General features: G+C 38.9%; 1 protein-coding gene across 1 annotated transcript in view; it reads right to left on the bottom strand.

The window, feature by feature from the left end:
* Positions 1 to 4,337: 4,337 nt before the first annotated feature.
* Positions 4,338 to 17,608, bottom strand: part of Cblb (Cbl proto-oncogene B) — a 201,183-nt gene continuing 187,912 nt past the window's right edge. The window contains exon 18 of the mRNA XM_055593944.1: positions 4,338 to 7,995. Coding sequence (XP_055449919.1) covers positions 7,736 to 7,995 — 260 coding nt within the window. The 3' untranslated portion in view covers positions 4,338 to 7,735. The remainder of the gene's footprint in view (positions 7,996 to 17,608) is intronic.

Raw genomic sequence — 17,608 nt, 5'->3', positions numbered from 1 at the left:
CCAGTCTCAGGATGAGATCTTCTGAGTTTAGACACATCTCAGCTTCGCTCCTTCTCTGGATAGGCTCCCCTGGTCACACAGCCTTCCAACCCCATAGGTATATATAAATGATCATATAGATTCTAAAGACATCCTTGACTTCACAGTCTCTCATTCACTTGAAGATAGGTCTATTTTTCCTATTTCCTGGTATGTTTGTTTATTAACTTCACAAGGCTGAGGAGTAACTAAGATCCATCATTTGCAGTTCCTCTACTATATGGTGGGGAACAGACCTCACCTAGTTCTTGCTAGGCATATTAGTAAGTCATAGCTCATGGCCACTGGATGTAGAGGGTGCTGTCCTCTATTCGGTGAGGTCCTTACAAGCTTCTAATAGGATCAAGCGATATTTTGCTAGTCCCTATGCTGAAATAGCATATGATTATTAAAACATAGTTGAATTCCCTGAATGAAGCAAAGTAGTTATTTTTCAGACTAGTTAGCTCCCCAAATGGGTGGCACATTTTATCAGTACTATCAAATCCTCCTGCAGCTGGGGTGGCTGGTATGCTCTTATGAGCATCGAGTGATGGCCAGGTACCTGCTTTAGTTCTCTTACCTCTTCATTTTAAGATATTGTTCTTTTCAAAATGTGAAGAACTGTGGGTGAAGGCACATAATACCATTTAAACTTACCTGTAGATCTTCACAAGATGAAGGGACTTGTGACATATGTAAATTTTTTCCAGGTGAAGCAATTTCTGTAACCAGACCCGAGAATGTTGAACTTTAACTTAACTGATGAACACAAAAATTAACAGGAGCACTCAACAGTGTTCAATCTATTCAATTCAATGCATTTCCTGTAGTAAATTTTAGCAAACATCTTGACAGTTCTTCTAAGCAAATAAATGAAGCTTGAATGTCCTTATTGATATCTGGGCAGATTTTAATCAACAGTGGAGGGTTTGGTTACTTTTGAATTTTCCAGATGGAAAGAATGTGTGTGATCTTTACAAGGTAAGTAAGGGCTCTTGATGCCATCTTCAGCTCTGATTGAATTTAATGTAAGGGTTAATACCACAAAGGAGGACGAGTCATGAGCTGAAGTGGTAGTGGCCCTTTGAGATGGGAACAAGAACATTGGTCTTTTCAGAGCTCTGAAGTGATGACGAGAGGCACAAGTGTCCTTACGTGTCATTAATGTGAAAAGCAAACTGTATTAAAGCTGAATTTGCAGTGTCCTTACCGTGACAACTTTATAGCCTCTTACTGATTAATAGCACAGCTGCCAAAAGTGCTTCTGTGCCTACATACTGAAGCTTCACAAATGAAGCAGATGTTTTCTGATTTAACCTGTGAGAATATGTTTTTGTTCTCCTTCTTTCTGGATTAGATTTTCACTGAATGAGGCAATTAAGGTTATTTTTCTTTTGCTGAGAAATTGTAGGCTGAAGCATGTTTTTCCTTTTCTACTCTTTAATGAACACAGTAAATAAAAATGTTAAGGTAGGTATTTCTACATGCTCAGAATGGCCAGCTAAAAGACCAGTAGCTGTAAGTCAGTTTGGTTGGGAGGATGCACGAATCATGCACACTTCCAAAAACCTGAGCTCTTTGCAACAGTTGTTTGTCTTTACCTGCACGACCAATCAACAAAATACTTCTAGAGAAGTACATTTTCAATAAATAGGTTTCAATAAATGTCTATCTTTTGTAGTCATATTTACTATGACATCCTTAGCATCCTTTCTCGCCTATAAAGGAAGTGCTTAGATCTTACGTCATTCCTCTGGGTTTCACTCTCATGTTTAATATGTGGGATGAACTTAACAGCAGCGGATGATACCCTTGTCTGTTTTTAGCATCTCATGAACTGAGGTTGATATTCTCTGCTTTACCCATTTTCTCTAGGTGCAAAGAGAATGACGAATACTGTGTCTGAGTCACAACTTTGGGTTTAAGAACTTTGAAAACAAAACGTAAACTTTCCCAAGCTTCAACTGCTATATAAATGTTTAATTATGTTAGTTCAGATTAAAATGCCCTATAGAGATACATTAGTCTTGCTGTCACCAGTTTCTTCTCCGTCATTTTGTATGACATTCCAGATAGGTAAACATTCCACATTGCACCTTATTATACATTTATGTGAATAAATGTATTGGCACTGCTAGTTTTGATTCATGTATGAGTGCCCTGGGCCTAGGCATTTGTGGTTAAGCTTAATTTTCTTAAAAATACCTTATGTCTTACATGGAGATGGTTCTCGAGGGAAACAGGTCCTGTTTGAGAGTAACTGCAGAGTGTTCACTGATGCTTTAGGTAAGATGCTGCCTGCTGTCTTATTTCATGGTCCCTATATTTATTTCATAAATAGGCTAGCCAACAAAGCACAGAGAGTTTACTCAGGGAGAAAAAAAAAATCACTGCAGTAAAGGAAGAAATGAGATGGAGGCGGACCCTTCCAGCTGGCTGACAAGAAAGCAATTCCTCAAGGGACTGGGAGGGATCAACTACGATTTGCTCTCAAGGGCTGGAGATAACTGAATGTTTCATAGAAAAAAATTTCCAGAGAAATCAAATGAACCTGTCCAGATCTTAGCATCTCCTGGGGCAAGTCTCTTTTTGGGGAACTCTTATAAGAAATCACTATCTCTAATGCCCTTGTGAAGCAAAATGCCCATTATTTAGTGAACACTTTGGACTTGGTAGAGCACCAACATGGTGAATGACGTCTGTCTGTTCTCTAGTCACTGATCTTGATCCTGTTGTTCCTTGTTTAGTCATCTATATTCTAACTCAGTCTATCCTGTCCACAGTTCCAATTTTGGCCACTATTACACATCAGAACATAAAAGTAGAGTGGAGATCTAACCCTTTCTCTCAACCCTCAACACTTTTATGCTTTTTATTTTTTTCAGGTTTTGGAAATAGCAGGAAGACTTTTACAAAGGGAGAAATATTTCTTCTCTTTCACAATGTGCTTCTGAAGAGTGGTGTTCATTTTTGAAATTTTCTATGTATTAAGTCTTCAAATGTGGATACTAAGCTTACTCCATGTTTGCCAGGAAGCTGAACATTGGCTTATTGCTTAATCCATCACATATCCACTGGCTTGATTCCCTTGAGTCTGTTCATTGACATATATATCCTTCACCTTCTTGGGTGAGTGAGCCTGGCAGGGGCCTTTGCTAGGGCCCTATGGTTCAAAGCTCAATGCCTTGACAAGGGTCCCTGGGTGCTACTGGGATGTTGATCAAGACTTGCCCTTCAGTGGTAATACTTGCCAAATGATTTCCTATTGGCTCTCCTCTAGTTTTGTTTCGCTTTGGACAAACACAGAAGGAATCCCAATATGTCAGAATGCTTTTAAATCTTAGTGTTTTTGTGATTTTTGAAATAGCTGGTGATTTTGGCCCATTGTCTAGTAAAAGAAAATTAAGGTAGCCTGAGTACTCATGTGAATAACTAGTTTTGCTCATAGTATAGTCCATAAGTGAAGGGAACAAGATTAAAGGGAAGAGAGGTCTTTCTACCCAGATGATTTCACCTACAACTCAGGGCTGTTATTGCTTGCAGGAAACACTTTACTAAGTGAAACTCTCCATTTGCAATGAAACACACGTGCTTCTTTATGGGCAAAGAGTTATGTCAACTGATTGGTGATCACAGTATTTGTGTTATATGATACCCAATAGACGGCATACTCAAGTTATCCCAGAGGAAAGGGCAGGTCACGCTTGACAGATAAAACACTGGAAGTGTTGTACTTGATACTTGGAACACTTGGAAGGCTGTACTTTGTGAAGAATTAGCCAAGCTAGCAAAACGGAAAAGAGACAAACATTAGGAAGGACTGGCAAAAACAGATATGGGTTTTATATGGGCAACTGAAAGCTAAAAAACAAAGGGACCATTTCAGCAGAGAATAAAGAGGCACACAGACAAGGAATAGCCACTGAAAGAAGCCATAAGGGGTCATACAGTGGAGTTCTGATGTGGTGACATGCAGTATTTACTGTATAGAATTACTGATGTATAGCTTATCTCACTGTGTGTGAATTCAGGGGATCTGAGCATTACAGTGCATGGGGTTTTGCATGTCCCAATTAATTTTATAACATTTTGCTATGACCCTTGATATAGAAAGAATTTCCTGATTAGGTCTCCTCATAAAGGCAGTTGCCACTGATGATTTGCTAGCATTTGAATTCACTTACCAAACATCTACTCTTTATATGGCTGCTCTTTCTACTTTCAATCAGTTTTCTCCTCCACGTAATATACTAATCCATATCCAGTAATTACAAATGTAAAGATTTTAAAGAACAGATGCTAGTATCAACCAGGAACTGCCCATTTATTATTTGTAAACCTCTCCAAACCAGTCTTTCTTTGAAAATGGTGCTCATTACATGTAACCTGAAATACCGACTTTCAATTCTCTGACATACATATCCTTTAGAAAAATAACACCAGAGACATGTTCTCAAAGAAATATTTGTGCTCACTTGAAAAAGAACATACACATTTTGTTTGTTAACATTCATTTTATAAAATACCTTAAAAGAACAGATAAAGTACTTGAGGTTACATATCCAGGATTGAAAAAGAACGAATAAAATATAAATTAATTGAACACATAACTATTTTGCCACATTAGACAAGTTTTAAAAAATGCATTTCAAACAATAAAAATGGGAACTGGGAAGAAAACCTTTCGTCCTATTGCTGTCTTTCTCCAGAACATCTTCCTTGAAGCTCTAACATTCCAGGTTTACAGGCAGTACCTGCATTGATATTTAAAATATACCATATTTTACTTCCAAATCAGTCCATTTGAGACATTTTAAAACCAGATGAGATAATTCAGTGCAAACTAAAGCTTCAAGTTGAAAAGAGGCAAAGTCACGTTCAAATCGCAGGAAATGCTTCCGGAACTGAATAATTAAGAAGTTCACATTATGAAGAAATCTTTGCATATGTGTCCTTGGTGTGTGCAATACTGAGTTAGCAAACAGACCCGTGGCGGTGGTAGTCAGGGCTGTATCGCACTGTGGGCAAGGGCAAAGCAAGGAAAGGGCTGACAACTCTAATCGTGGAAGCAAGCTCAAGTTAAGTATTAAAATGTGTGAATTTGGTTCTAGAAAATTTGGCTGTGATATACCAGATAACAAGAGGTTAGGGATGGAGGGTGGGGAGTTGGGATGAGGCAAGAAAAGAAGAAGAAAGAAAAAAAAAAAAAGGAACTCTGGAGTTGGAGATACCACTGGATGCCAGGTAGGAGTTAAAACTGGCCATGGTTTAATTGTATTGATTATAAACACTGGCTCAAATCTTGAGTATTGGGAGAAATATCTCATTTCTGGATTAGAGGGAACAAAGTATGGAACATTTCAAAGTATTAGCTAGTAGTCCCTTTCATAATGAAAAATAATTTGAATTATTTTTACAAACAAATTCTGTGAGTTTTCGTGTTTCCTGTCTGTACTGTCTTATGTATGATTGATTAGATTCACTTTCCTTTATGACAAAACTGGCAGCTGCTACTTAGTGGAAAACTCAGAGATCTCGGTGCGATCCAGAAAATAACATCACCCCCAACCTAAACTTCAGGTCCAAATAAATGCTGTCACCACTACTTTAGTTTTTAAATTGCTGTTGAGAATTTCTTATATGATATCTAAAAGTGGATAAGAATATGCTGTGGGTCCCAGTGTTCCTGTTTTCCATCAACCCCCTAATCTAATGAGGCTGTTCTAACAATGTCAGGACAACCAAGGGGCAATTCTGGGTTTTAGGCTATGCTGATTGTTGGCAAGTTACATGATAGCCCAAAATACATAGCACTGTATCAGTATCAATATGACATCAGAACTTACAAAACAAATAAAAAATTATGAGCAGAAACAACAAATAGCCAATTGTAAAATTAAAAAAAAAAAACACCTGTATTCACACATCATCACAAGAATAGTATCTAAGGAAATTAAAAAACACCCCTCTAGTGGCAGAGGCAACATAGGACCATCTGGACAAACCCAAATATGCAGAGACTAGGGATTTTCAAGTCCTGATGCATCTCATGAAAGCCATGGGGCGAAAGAAGCTGGATCCTCCTCCTGGGCAAGCATGGCTTTGTGCATGAGTCCTGTACAATGCCAACCCCCTCAGATCTACCTGACGTTCTACCTCGTTCTCCTCACTCAAGACGAGAAATTTATTATCTGAGGCATCTCTGTGTGTCACAGTGGGTGTAGAGTAAGGAGTGGTAAGAAACACCCAGAAACCTACAACTAAGTCCATCCTTAGGAAGTATCTAAATGTGGCTCAAGCATTTTGCATGGAGATAGCTTTGATTTTTTTCCCACTACTAAGGATTTTACAAACAAACAAACAAACAAACAAAAAAACCAAACCTACTTGAAATTACTGAAGAGTTCTGAAGTCCTGGCACCAAGGTTCAAGGCCTCATGCATCAGATTAGAGGCATTTACAACCAAACATACACACAGAGATTAGTGGAGTTGGATTGTGAGAGTTTGTGCACACTGTAGATAGTCAATAAATATTTTTAGATTAAAAGTAACACATACCATGGTTTCATCTGACTGGACTGGGCAACACAGAACAATCAACGAGAAAACCCACAGAGCAAACAGAAATCCTAATTTGACTGGAGAAATGGTACTAAGAGTTTTGCAAATAACATGGCCGACAGGAGCAGACAACAGTCATGGGTGCCTTGGGAAGCTCCTGCCCTGTGAGGAGCCAGGGTAACGTGGGGAAATTAGAAAACGGGCTGTATTCCAGTAGGAGGAGGCCGGTGTGTTGACATACTGTGAGGCGGTGGCCCCCTTCTCAGCTCTCCTGGGAGAGAAGCAGGCATACATGCGAGGGCACCGGAGGACAGCACTGTCTGGTGCAATCAGGTTTTCCCTGCATCTGCAGTAGTCACTTATACAGCATCATGGCACTCCTGGGTCAGCAAGAGGGAGAGCATGGAAAACTAAAGGTCACAGAGTTTAAACTAACAAGGGAAGCTCTTTTGTATTATATAAAAACCCCTTACAAAAGGCAGTTTATTGACAAATAAATGTTTTTTTACATTCAGGTTTTTCCCACCTCTCAACAGTGATGGTTCTCAAAGAAATGACTCAGTAGTGAAGACACGACCACACACATTTTCTTTTTCATTCTGCATTAGTTTTCAAACGCCAAAAACTCAGAACCTTCAGACTGGAATGCTGTGTAAATGGGAGAAATGGAACTGGACCAGGGGACTTGAGGTGGGGCCTGGATAGAGAGCAACACAGAGGTGATTCTGCTGCTGCTGTGGGCAGCACGGCCAGTGGGCATGGAAAGGCTTACAGCAGACCTGACTGACTCCGCAAAGGGCCCGTCAGGAACACAGTACAGGAATAAAAAACAGAGACAAACTGCAATTCTGCCAACATGTAAACAAGGAAAAGCACTTCACAGATTCAAAGTTCAAGGGGGAGTAAACGTCTTTAAATTATTTTATCAGTTCAACCCTGATTTAAAAGTATGGCTAGCACAAACACAGAAGCTGCAGCGTGGGCATCCTAAGGGAGCTGTGGTCTCCAGAGGAGCGGGCCTCCAGGCGGCCCTTGTGGAGATGCCACGCAAAAAGTCGCCGTGGCTCCTGCGTTCCCTCTCAGTCCTTTTGTTCCACAATCCTGGAATATCTGTCAACTGCTTTACCCTTTGGTGTTTGCAGTTCTGGCTGCTATAGGTTTAGACGTGGGGAGACAGGAGGAGGGAAGGCAAATTCGCGAAGTATGCTCCTGGCCACCTCCACATTATTCTGGGCAATCTCTAAGGCTCTTTTCACCTCTTCAAAGGCGTACCCCTCTCCCATGAGTTTTGCAATTTTTGCATCGACATTTTCCATCGCTGCTTCGGGCCCATGGGGCTTTCTGTGATGAATTTCTGGTGCAGTCCTGCGGGGTCGCGGTTTGGGGGGTCTAGCTGGTGCTTGTGAACCATCTGTGGAGATTTTCAAAGACAGACACATTGAAACAGTGGGGTAAAAATGAATACTATCGAAGAGAGCAGTGTTATCTCATTATTTTATCTTAAATGTTATTTTTCGTTTTCTCTACTACTGTTTTTATTTGATGGCTATCTTATTGTGAAATGGAAAATGTTGCCTCACTTCGAACATTAGAATGAAGTAGGAGTAGTATTCCATTGTGTAAAAATACCACAATTTCTGTACCCATTCCTCCATTGATGGACATCTGGGTTGTTTCCAGGTTCTGGCTATTACAAATAAAGCTGCTACAAACATGGTTGAGCAAATGTCCTTATTGTGTACTTGAGCAAATTTTGGGTATATGCCTAGCAGTGGTATAGCTGGGTCTTGAGGAAGCACTATTCCTAGTTGTCTGAGAAAGCACCAGATTGACTTCCAAAGTGGTTGTACCAGTTTACATTCCCACAAGCCATGGAGGAGGGTTCCCCTTTCTCCACAACCTCTCCAGCATGTGTTGTCACTTGAGTTTTTCATCTTGGCCATTCTGATGGGTGTAAGGTGAAATGCATTGAACGTATGACAGGAGTCTACCGCAGAAAGCATCTGAAAGACTCTACCTGGCAGTGTTCCAAAGTAGATACTAAGACTCATAACCAAACCCTCGGCAGAGTGCAGGGAATCATATGAAAGAAGGGGAGTTTGATGTGGAAAGGCTAGGAACTCCACAAGGACCAAACATATCTGGGCACAGGGTCTTTTCTGAGATGGACATTCAACCAAAGACCATGAGAGGATAAAACCTAGATCCTCTGCTCAGATGTGACCCGTGATAGCTCAGTAATCAATTGGTTTCCCATAGTAAGGGGAACAAGGACTATTTCTAACAGGAACTCAATGACTGGCTCTTTGACCTCTCCACCTCCCAAGGGAGGAGCAGTACTGTTAGGCCACAGAGGAGGACTTTGCAGCCAGTCCTGAAAATACCTGACAAAACGGAGTCATTTGAAAGGGGAGGAGGTCCTCCCCTATCAGTGGACTTGGAAAGGGGAAGGGAGGAGATGAGGGAGGGAGGATGGGATTGGGGAGGGAATGAGGGATACAGCTGAGATACAGAATTAACAAATGTAACTAAAGAGAAAAATAAAATTAAAAAAAAATAAAGTGGGAAAAAAAGAATGAAGTAGGAGAATATAGTAGTTTGACTGAATACTAACATACTTATTTTCTGATTCTATATTTTACTTTTCTGGCCACAAAAGAGTTACATAAAGAAAAAACAAACAAACACAAACAACAGTTGAAGCTCAGAGTAAAGTGGCAAGATCTGCTTAGTAACATACTATATCTTTTTCAACTATGGCATAGCCTATGGCTGCTTCAAGAGGTAGAGAGTCGAGGGGTTCCTGTCAGAGAGGATAAGCATCTCCTGTGACATAAGAAGAAAAAATGGCAGCATAGTGCCCAGATAGTCTTGGTCCAACTCATTTTCTGGTGGAGCTATTCTGAGAAATACACTGTGTAGGGCCTCCTCCTACCTGATTTTTCAAGTTAATGTGCAGCACTTCACTTACACTAAGAAAAATGAAGTGAAGACGGCAGATGGTTTGGCTCTATTAGCCAACATGTTGAACGAATTAAATGTGGCATGGCTTGAGCAAACATTTTAGATTCTGATGCAGGAACTTTTGCCCGAGAAAATACAAACAGAGCAAACCTCAGAAGGAAAATGGCTTATAGTTCAGGACCCTGATGGTAATTAATTCTTTTTTTAAATGCATCTTTAACCCTGTGCAGTAGCATGGATAGTGGAGTGTTTCTGTGTGTGAGTGGGTGTACATGTGCCGTGACTCAAATGTGGTGGTCAAAGGACAACCTTGAGGGTTAGTCCTTGCCTTCTACCTGTGGGAGGCAGGGTCTCTTGTTCCCCTCTGCACACATCAGGCTGGATGGCCTACAAGATTCTGAAGATTTTCCTGTTTCTTCACTATAGGTAGCTGAGATTGTATGCTAGCTTTCTAACATATTTGACTTCACACAGGTCTCGGAGATCCAAACTCAGTCCCTTCCAGCTATTCAAAAAAGTATACTATCTACTGACCTATTGCTCCTTCCTTGATAAAGTAAAACAAAGTACATTGGCACTCATGAACATACGGGACTCTTGAGAACAAAGGAAATTAACTATAAGCTACCATACAGATTCTGGGGCATGGACTGGCTACCTACACAGAGTATGTTCATCCCTCTCTCTATAGACAGTAGTACGTTTCCCAAGTGTGGAGTTTGGAAAGAGATAGGACTATGTATAGACAATGATACTTACTGAACATTTTTTTTTCCTTGTAAAACAAAAACCACACAGTAAAGTGAGTTATGAAGTGAAGGCCTTGCGGTTTCCTCCACCTCTTTCTGTTCTTTTTTTTTGTTTTGTTTTTCTTTTTTTATTCTTTATTAATTACACTTTATTCACTTAATATCTCCCCTGTGGTTCCCTCCCCCCTCCCGTCCCAATCCCTCCCTTCCTCCACCTTCTGCATGCATGCCCCTCCCCAAGTCCACTGATAGGGGAGGTCTTCTTTTCTTTCCTTCTGATCCTAGTCAATTAGGTCTCATCAGGAGTGGCTGCATTGTCTTCTTTGTGGCCTGGTAATGCTGCTTCCCCCCCAGGGGGAGGTAATTAAAGAGCAGGCCAATCAGTTCATGTCAGAGACAGACCCTGTTCCTATTACAATGGAACCCACTTGGATACTGAACTGCTATGGGCTACATCTGTGCAGGGGTCTTAGGCCCAGAAGCAGAAAGACACACATGGTATATACTCACTCATATAGACATATAATACAGGATAAACCTACTAAAATTTGTACACCTAAAGAAACTAATCAAGAGGGAGGACTCTTGCTAAAATGCTCAATTCCTATCCAGATAGGCAAACAGGCTAGACATCAGAAGAAGGAAAAAGGAGGGAACAAGTCAGGAGCCTGACACAGAGGACCTCTAAAAGGCTCTGCCCTGCAGAATATCAATGCAGATGCTGAGACTTATGGGCAATCTTTGGGCAGAGTGCAGGGAATCTTTGTAAAGAAGTGGGAAACAGTAAGATCTGGAGAGGACAGGAACTCCACAAGGAGAGCAACAGAACCAAAAACATCTGCACACAGGGGTCTTTCCTAAGACTGATACTCCAACCAAGGACTATGCATGGAGATAACCTAAGACCCCTGCAAAGATGTAGCTCTTTGTGTTCTTTCTGGCCTTACCAACCCCTGATGGCTTCAGATACTACTGTAAGGTAGAATTTTCAATATAATCAAATCATAAAAATTACCTGATCCATTACTTCTTTTTGTCCTTCTCAAACAAGTACAGAATTTTTGCATGAGATGGTAACTTGTAAAATTATCATCCCACTAACAGTTTTAGGAGGGTCAATGCTACATATATAAATAAAAACCTTTATAACTAAAATATTTGTTTCTACACCAAACTAGATAATAGTCATATTTTAATTTTTTTTGTTCTACATTAAAAAAAATCGATTTAAAAATACTGTAGCTTTAGATTATATATATATATATATATATATATATATATATATATATATATATATTTCTGGGTCTTGCCAAAATCTGTATTGTTTTTTCCTAAGTAGACTATATATCCCTGTGCAGGATCTAGGCCCTCACTGTTTACTTACAGGCTGGGGAACTGGTGGTACAGGCTCCTCATAATTGCTCATGCCACTGATGCCTCAGGCCCCTGCTTGAAGTAGAAATACCACTAACAGGGCCTGAGTTGATTTCTACCCTCTCACCCCAATGCATAGGAGGAACTACCATTCCTATTTCAGGAGTATATATAATGAATGCCTTATACTTTCTGCTGCCCATACCCCCTTACCTGGTAAATGGCTGGTGTCTGTCTATTCTTGGAGACAGAGACAGCTGGTATACCTCATTTTTACAAGGCATATACAGTGCCCAAACTCACTAAGCACTATTGCATAAGAATCTAAGAATTGGAAAGAAGAGTTGGTGACCATATGGAGTCAAAACTAATACTATATAGCAAACAAATGTCTAAGGCTCAGGAAACATTGCTGAAAAGGAGGGAAAAAAGATTTTAAGAGCCAGAGGACCAGGATATCTGCTGTGAGATATTGCCTTTATATATTAAAAAAAGCTGTAACCATAAAATTCCAAATAAATTTAATAACCTACGTAATGACAACATGAGTTGATAGGCCTTGTTCATGGGGAAAAATTCAAAGGTTCCACCCTGATAAGACAGCCACATAAAAGTAGTAATAACTAATTAACCAGAGGTACAAATTTCAAAAAAGGAAAACAATAAATTTGAGAAACAAACAAAAAAAGCAATATGTTGCCTCTAGAAGAACCCAACTTTAGCAATAAAAAAAGAGACAAAGATAAAATCACTGACAAAATAATTTATTTATTTATTTATTATTTTATTTTTCTTTTTAGTTACATTTTGTTAACTCTGTGTCCCAGCTGTATCCCGCTCCCTCATTCCCTCCCCAATCCCACACTCCCTCCCTGGTCTCCTCCCTGCCCCTTTCCAAGTCCCCTGATAGGGGAGGACCTCCTCCCCTTTCATCTGACCCTGTTTTATCAGGTATCTTCAGGGCTGGCTGCAAAGTCCTCCTCTGTGGCCTAACAGACTGCTCCTCCCCTGGGGGGGGGTGGTGTCAAACAGCCTGCCCTTGAGATCCTGTTAGAAATAGTCCGTGTTCCCCTTACTTTGGAAAACTACTTGGTTATTGAGCTACCACAGGCCACATCCGAGCAGAAGTTCTACGTTATATCCATAGATATATGGATATATGGTCCTTGGTTGAGTGTCAGTCTCAGAAAAGACCCTGTGCCCAGATATATTTGGTCCTTGTAGAGCTCCTATCCTTTCCATATCATACTAACTTCCCTTCTTTCATATGATTCCCTGCACTCTGCCGAGGGTTTGGTTATGAGTCTTAGTGTCTGCTTTGAAACACTGCGAGGTAGAGTCTTTCAGATGCCTTTTGTGGTAGACTCCTGTCATAAGTTCAATGCACATCCCATTTGTCTTTCTAAATGAGGATTAATCACCTTCGCCTGTGTCCACTTTCTTGATTATCTTCTTTAGGTGTGTAGATTTCATTATGTTTATCATGTCTTGAAGCAGTCATTAACAGTCTCCCCTCCAAAAAAAGCCCTGGACCAGATGGCTTCAGCGCAGAATTCTACAAGACCTTCAAAGAAGTACTAACACCAATTCTCCTCAAACTATTCCATAAAATAGAAACAGAAGGAACACTACCAAACTCATTCTATGAAGCCACAGTCACTTTGATACCTAAACCACACAAAGATCCAACAAAAAAAGAGAACTTCAGACCTATCTCTCTTATGAACATTGATGCAAAAATACTCAATAAAATACTTGCAAACCGAATCCAAGAACACATTAAAGATATCATCCACCATGACCAAGTAGGCTTCATCCCAGGAATGCAAGGGTGGTTCAACATACGGAAATCCATCAATGTAATCCACCACATAAACAAAATGAAGGAGAAAAACCACATGATCATCTCCTTAGATGCTGAAAAAGCATTTGACAAAGTTCAGCACCCATTTATGTTTAAAGTCTTGGAGAGATCAGGGATACAAGGCACATACCTAAAGATAGTAAAGGCAATATACAGCAAGCCGATAGCCAACATCAAACTCAATGGAGAGAAACTTAAATCAATCCCACTGAAATCAGGGACAAGACAAGGCTGCCCACTCTCTCCATATCTCTTTAACATTGTACTTGAAGTCCTAGCCACAGCAATAAGACAACTAAAGGAGATCAAGGGGATACAAATCGGAAAGGAAGAGGTCAAAGTGTCACTATTTGCAGATGATATGATAGTATACATGAGCGAACCCAAAGATTCAACCAGAGAACTTCTTCAGCTAATAAACACCTTCAGCAAAGTGGCAGGATACAAAATCAACTCAAAAAAAATCAGAAGCCCTCTTGTATACCAAAGACAAAAAGGGTGAGAAAGAAATTAGGGAAACAACACCCTTCACAATAGCCACTAATAACATAAAGTACCTTGGTGTGACTCTAACCAAGCAAGTGAAAGACCTGTTTGAGAAAAACTTCAAGTCTTTGAAGAAAGAAATTGAAGAAGATCTCAGAAGATGGAAAGATCTCCCGTGCTCATGGATTGGTAGGATTAACATTGTGAAAATGGCCATCCTGCCAAAAGCAATCTACAGATTCAATGCAATTCCCATCAAAATACCAACTCAATTCTTTACAGACCTTGAAAAAAAGATTCTCAGCTTCATATGGAGAGACAAAATAATTTAAAACAAATGAGTAGAAACAAACCTGAGAACTTCCAAGGGAAGGGATATAAACAGGTGAGTGGAATTAAGAAGACAATGTGGGCATATAGATAAGAAATTTAAAGAAAGATATTTGAAAAAAAAAAAAAGCACATCTTAGACACGAAGAGCTCAGAATAGAAATGTTAGCAGCTGACAGAATCAAGGGAGATGAGCATGAACTTGAAGATGTGCCTTTTGAAATACCTGCTTGGGCTAACAAGAAAAGACGCATAAAGCACTAATGAACTTTGGAATACCAGTAAACGAAAAACTAAAACAAAACCAAAAACCAAAAATCAAAAACACAAATCCACTTCTTGGAATACCCAAAGGGACGAGGGAAAAACTAGGGGGGAAAATGCTGAGGCTCATAGCCAAACTTTGGGCAGAGTATAGGGACTCTTATGAAAGAAGGGGGAGATAGAAATACCTGGAGAGGACAGGAGCTTCACAAGGAGGGCAACAGAACCAAAAAATCTGGGCCCAGGGTTTTTTTTTTTTTTTTTTTTTTTTGAGACTGATACTCAAACCAAGGACTATGTATTAGATAACCTAGAATCCTGCACAGATGTAGCCCATGGCAGCTTCAAGTGAGTTAGTAAGGGGAACAGGGACTGTCTCTGACATGAACTCAGTGGCTGGCTCTTTGATCATCTGCCTCTGAGGGAGCAACAGCCTTACCAGGGCACAGAGGAAGACAATGCAACAAGTCCTGATGAGACCTAATAGGCTAAGGTCAGATGGAAGGAGAGGAGGACCTCCCTCATCTGTGGACTTGGAGAGGGGCATGGGAGGAGATGAGGGAGGGAGGGTGGGATTGGGAGGAACTGAGGGAGGGGCTACAGCTGGGATACAAAGTGAATAAACAGTAACTAACATACAAATAAAATAACAATAAAAAAGAAAAATCTGAGAAACAATAAAAAGTATACCCTTTATTATAGAAGACCGTGAATAAAAATTTAGCTGGAACATTGCAAGAAATATATATGCAAATAAAAACACATGTAGTATGTTTAAAATTATGAAGAAAAATATTAAACTACCATTCTGTATATAGAAATTCATTCAGATATTTGAAAAATGTCTACTTTCTTAGAAAATATGTGGGAATCATACAGTAGGAGATCTTCTGCTTAAGAAGTACTTAAAAGAATCTTCAAAAAAATGAAATAACATAGAAATAAAAAATATGATCTGCCTGAAGTAATGTCTGAAAAAGTATATGTATGTACACATTTTATTCCTATTAATGAAAAAGATAAATTTAGTATTAATGAAAGTAATATAGTTTGAGTAATAAAGTAATAAAGTTTGAGTAATATAAATGATACAAAATGAATTATAATTATGCTGAGCACAAAGACTTGGAAAAGCTCTACATGTGGTATTTATGCAGCACATGAAACAATACAATCTTATTTGAAGGAAAGCTAATTTTTTGAAAAATAAATTCTTTGTTTTCAAAAAATTAAATAAAAATTCATTGATAAATAATAGCAAAAGTTTCCATAATCTTAGAAGAGATATGGACATTTAGGTAGAGGAAGCTTATGGCAGCCCAAAAAAGCAAGTCTTAACAAACTAAAATAACTGAAGTGATACTCTGTATTCTTTTTGATCAAAATGGAATAAAATTTGAGTCGACAAAAGGATTCTGAAAATTGTTAACATTCATAGAGCCTGAAGATTTTTTCAACAAACAAGCAAGTCATAGAGAAAGTTGGGAGCATTCTAAAATTTCTAAAAAGCAATGAAAATAGAGAAAACACATGAAACACAGCAAGAGGCATCCTAAGGCAGAAGAACATGCTGTGAAGACTCTGATCAAAAAATAACAGAAACAAAAAACAAAACAACATAAAACAAACAAAACAAAAACCAAACCAGGAAACTCTCAAATAAACACTCGACAATCTCTAGCACGTAGAAAAGCGAAAACAAACTTAAACCCAATTTAGTGTAAGGAAGGAAACAACAAGGATTTCAGCAGAAATAAGTGCTAGATAAAGAACAGATTCTTCAAAAACCTGAACAAAATAAACTTGCAGATAGGTGAACTAAGAAAGCTGAAAGAAAACCGGTAGATATGACATGGAAAATGAAGTATTGCAACCTCAACTTGAGAAATGCAATCATAGAGATTCCCATGAACAACCATATGCTAACAAACAGGAAAACCCAGAGATATAAATGTTTGGTCATGTAAAATGGGCTAAAAATGAACCTTGAAAACACAAGAAACTGAATAAAACAATGGTGTTAATGAGATTGAATCTGCAATCAAGTTTCCCACCAAAGAAAAGCACAAGATCACTTAGCCTTACTGACCACGTTTAACAAACTATTTTCTTTTCACTTGATTTTCACAATTTATCAGTGATTGGAACCCTTCCAGATATCCAGTGCTATCCAATTTTCAACCAGACAGCTATGGAACAACAACAACAAACCTACAGACCATTAAGTTTCTGATGAGTACAGATATATATATTTTCAACAAAGTTCCATGGAATCAAATAAACTATTAAGTTACAGTGATCATTTACTGCCAACACACTGCTTTCATCACAGGAATTCAAGTTTATTCATCATCATTCAAACTGGTTGCATCCCCAGAATTAAGAGATAGCTCAACATATAGAAATCAACAAACATATATTTATACTGAACTGACTAAACAAAGAATGAAAATCATATGACCATATGATCTCAACAGATGCATAAAAAGCACTTGATACCAGTTTACATTTCTTTATGACAAAACACCTCACTACAATATGAATTAAGCACAATAAATAAGCCCTAGATGACAGTAATCTAAATGGAGAGAAGCTGAAAATATTTTCTCTGAGATCAGAAACAAGACCAAGGTACCCATTGTCACCAACTTATTCAGAACAAAACCATAAATTCCAAAAAGAATATCTAAGTGAGAAACAAATGGAAAACCCTAAAAACAAAGACAGGAGGAAGTTAAGCTAACACTTTTTGCAAATGATTTTTGTGTGTATATGATTCTGTATGCAAAAAAAATAAGGAATCTACTAAAAGAATATTAGTCAATATTAATTCAATGGTGTGGCAGGATGCAGAGCCTATGCATGAGAATTAGTAGCTTTCCACATATAAGCAATTCAATGAAATAAAAGGCATACAAGCTACAGATAAAATATTCAGAAATGAGCTTAACTATGGAAGCAAAAAGGTTTTCCAGTGAAAGTCATAAAACATC

Source organism: Psammomys obesus, unplaced genomic scaffold, assembly GCF_907164565.1.
Source record: "Psammomys obesus unplaced genomic scaffold, mPsaObe1.curated_primary_1811, whole genome shotgun sequence".
Classification (NCBI taxonomy): Eukaryota; Metazoa; Chordata; class Mammalia; order Rodentia; family Muridae; genus Psammomys; species Psammomys obesus.
Note: the sequence above shows the minus strand (reverse complement) of the source record. Positions and strands in the feature narration are given on the sequence as shown.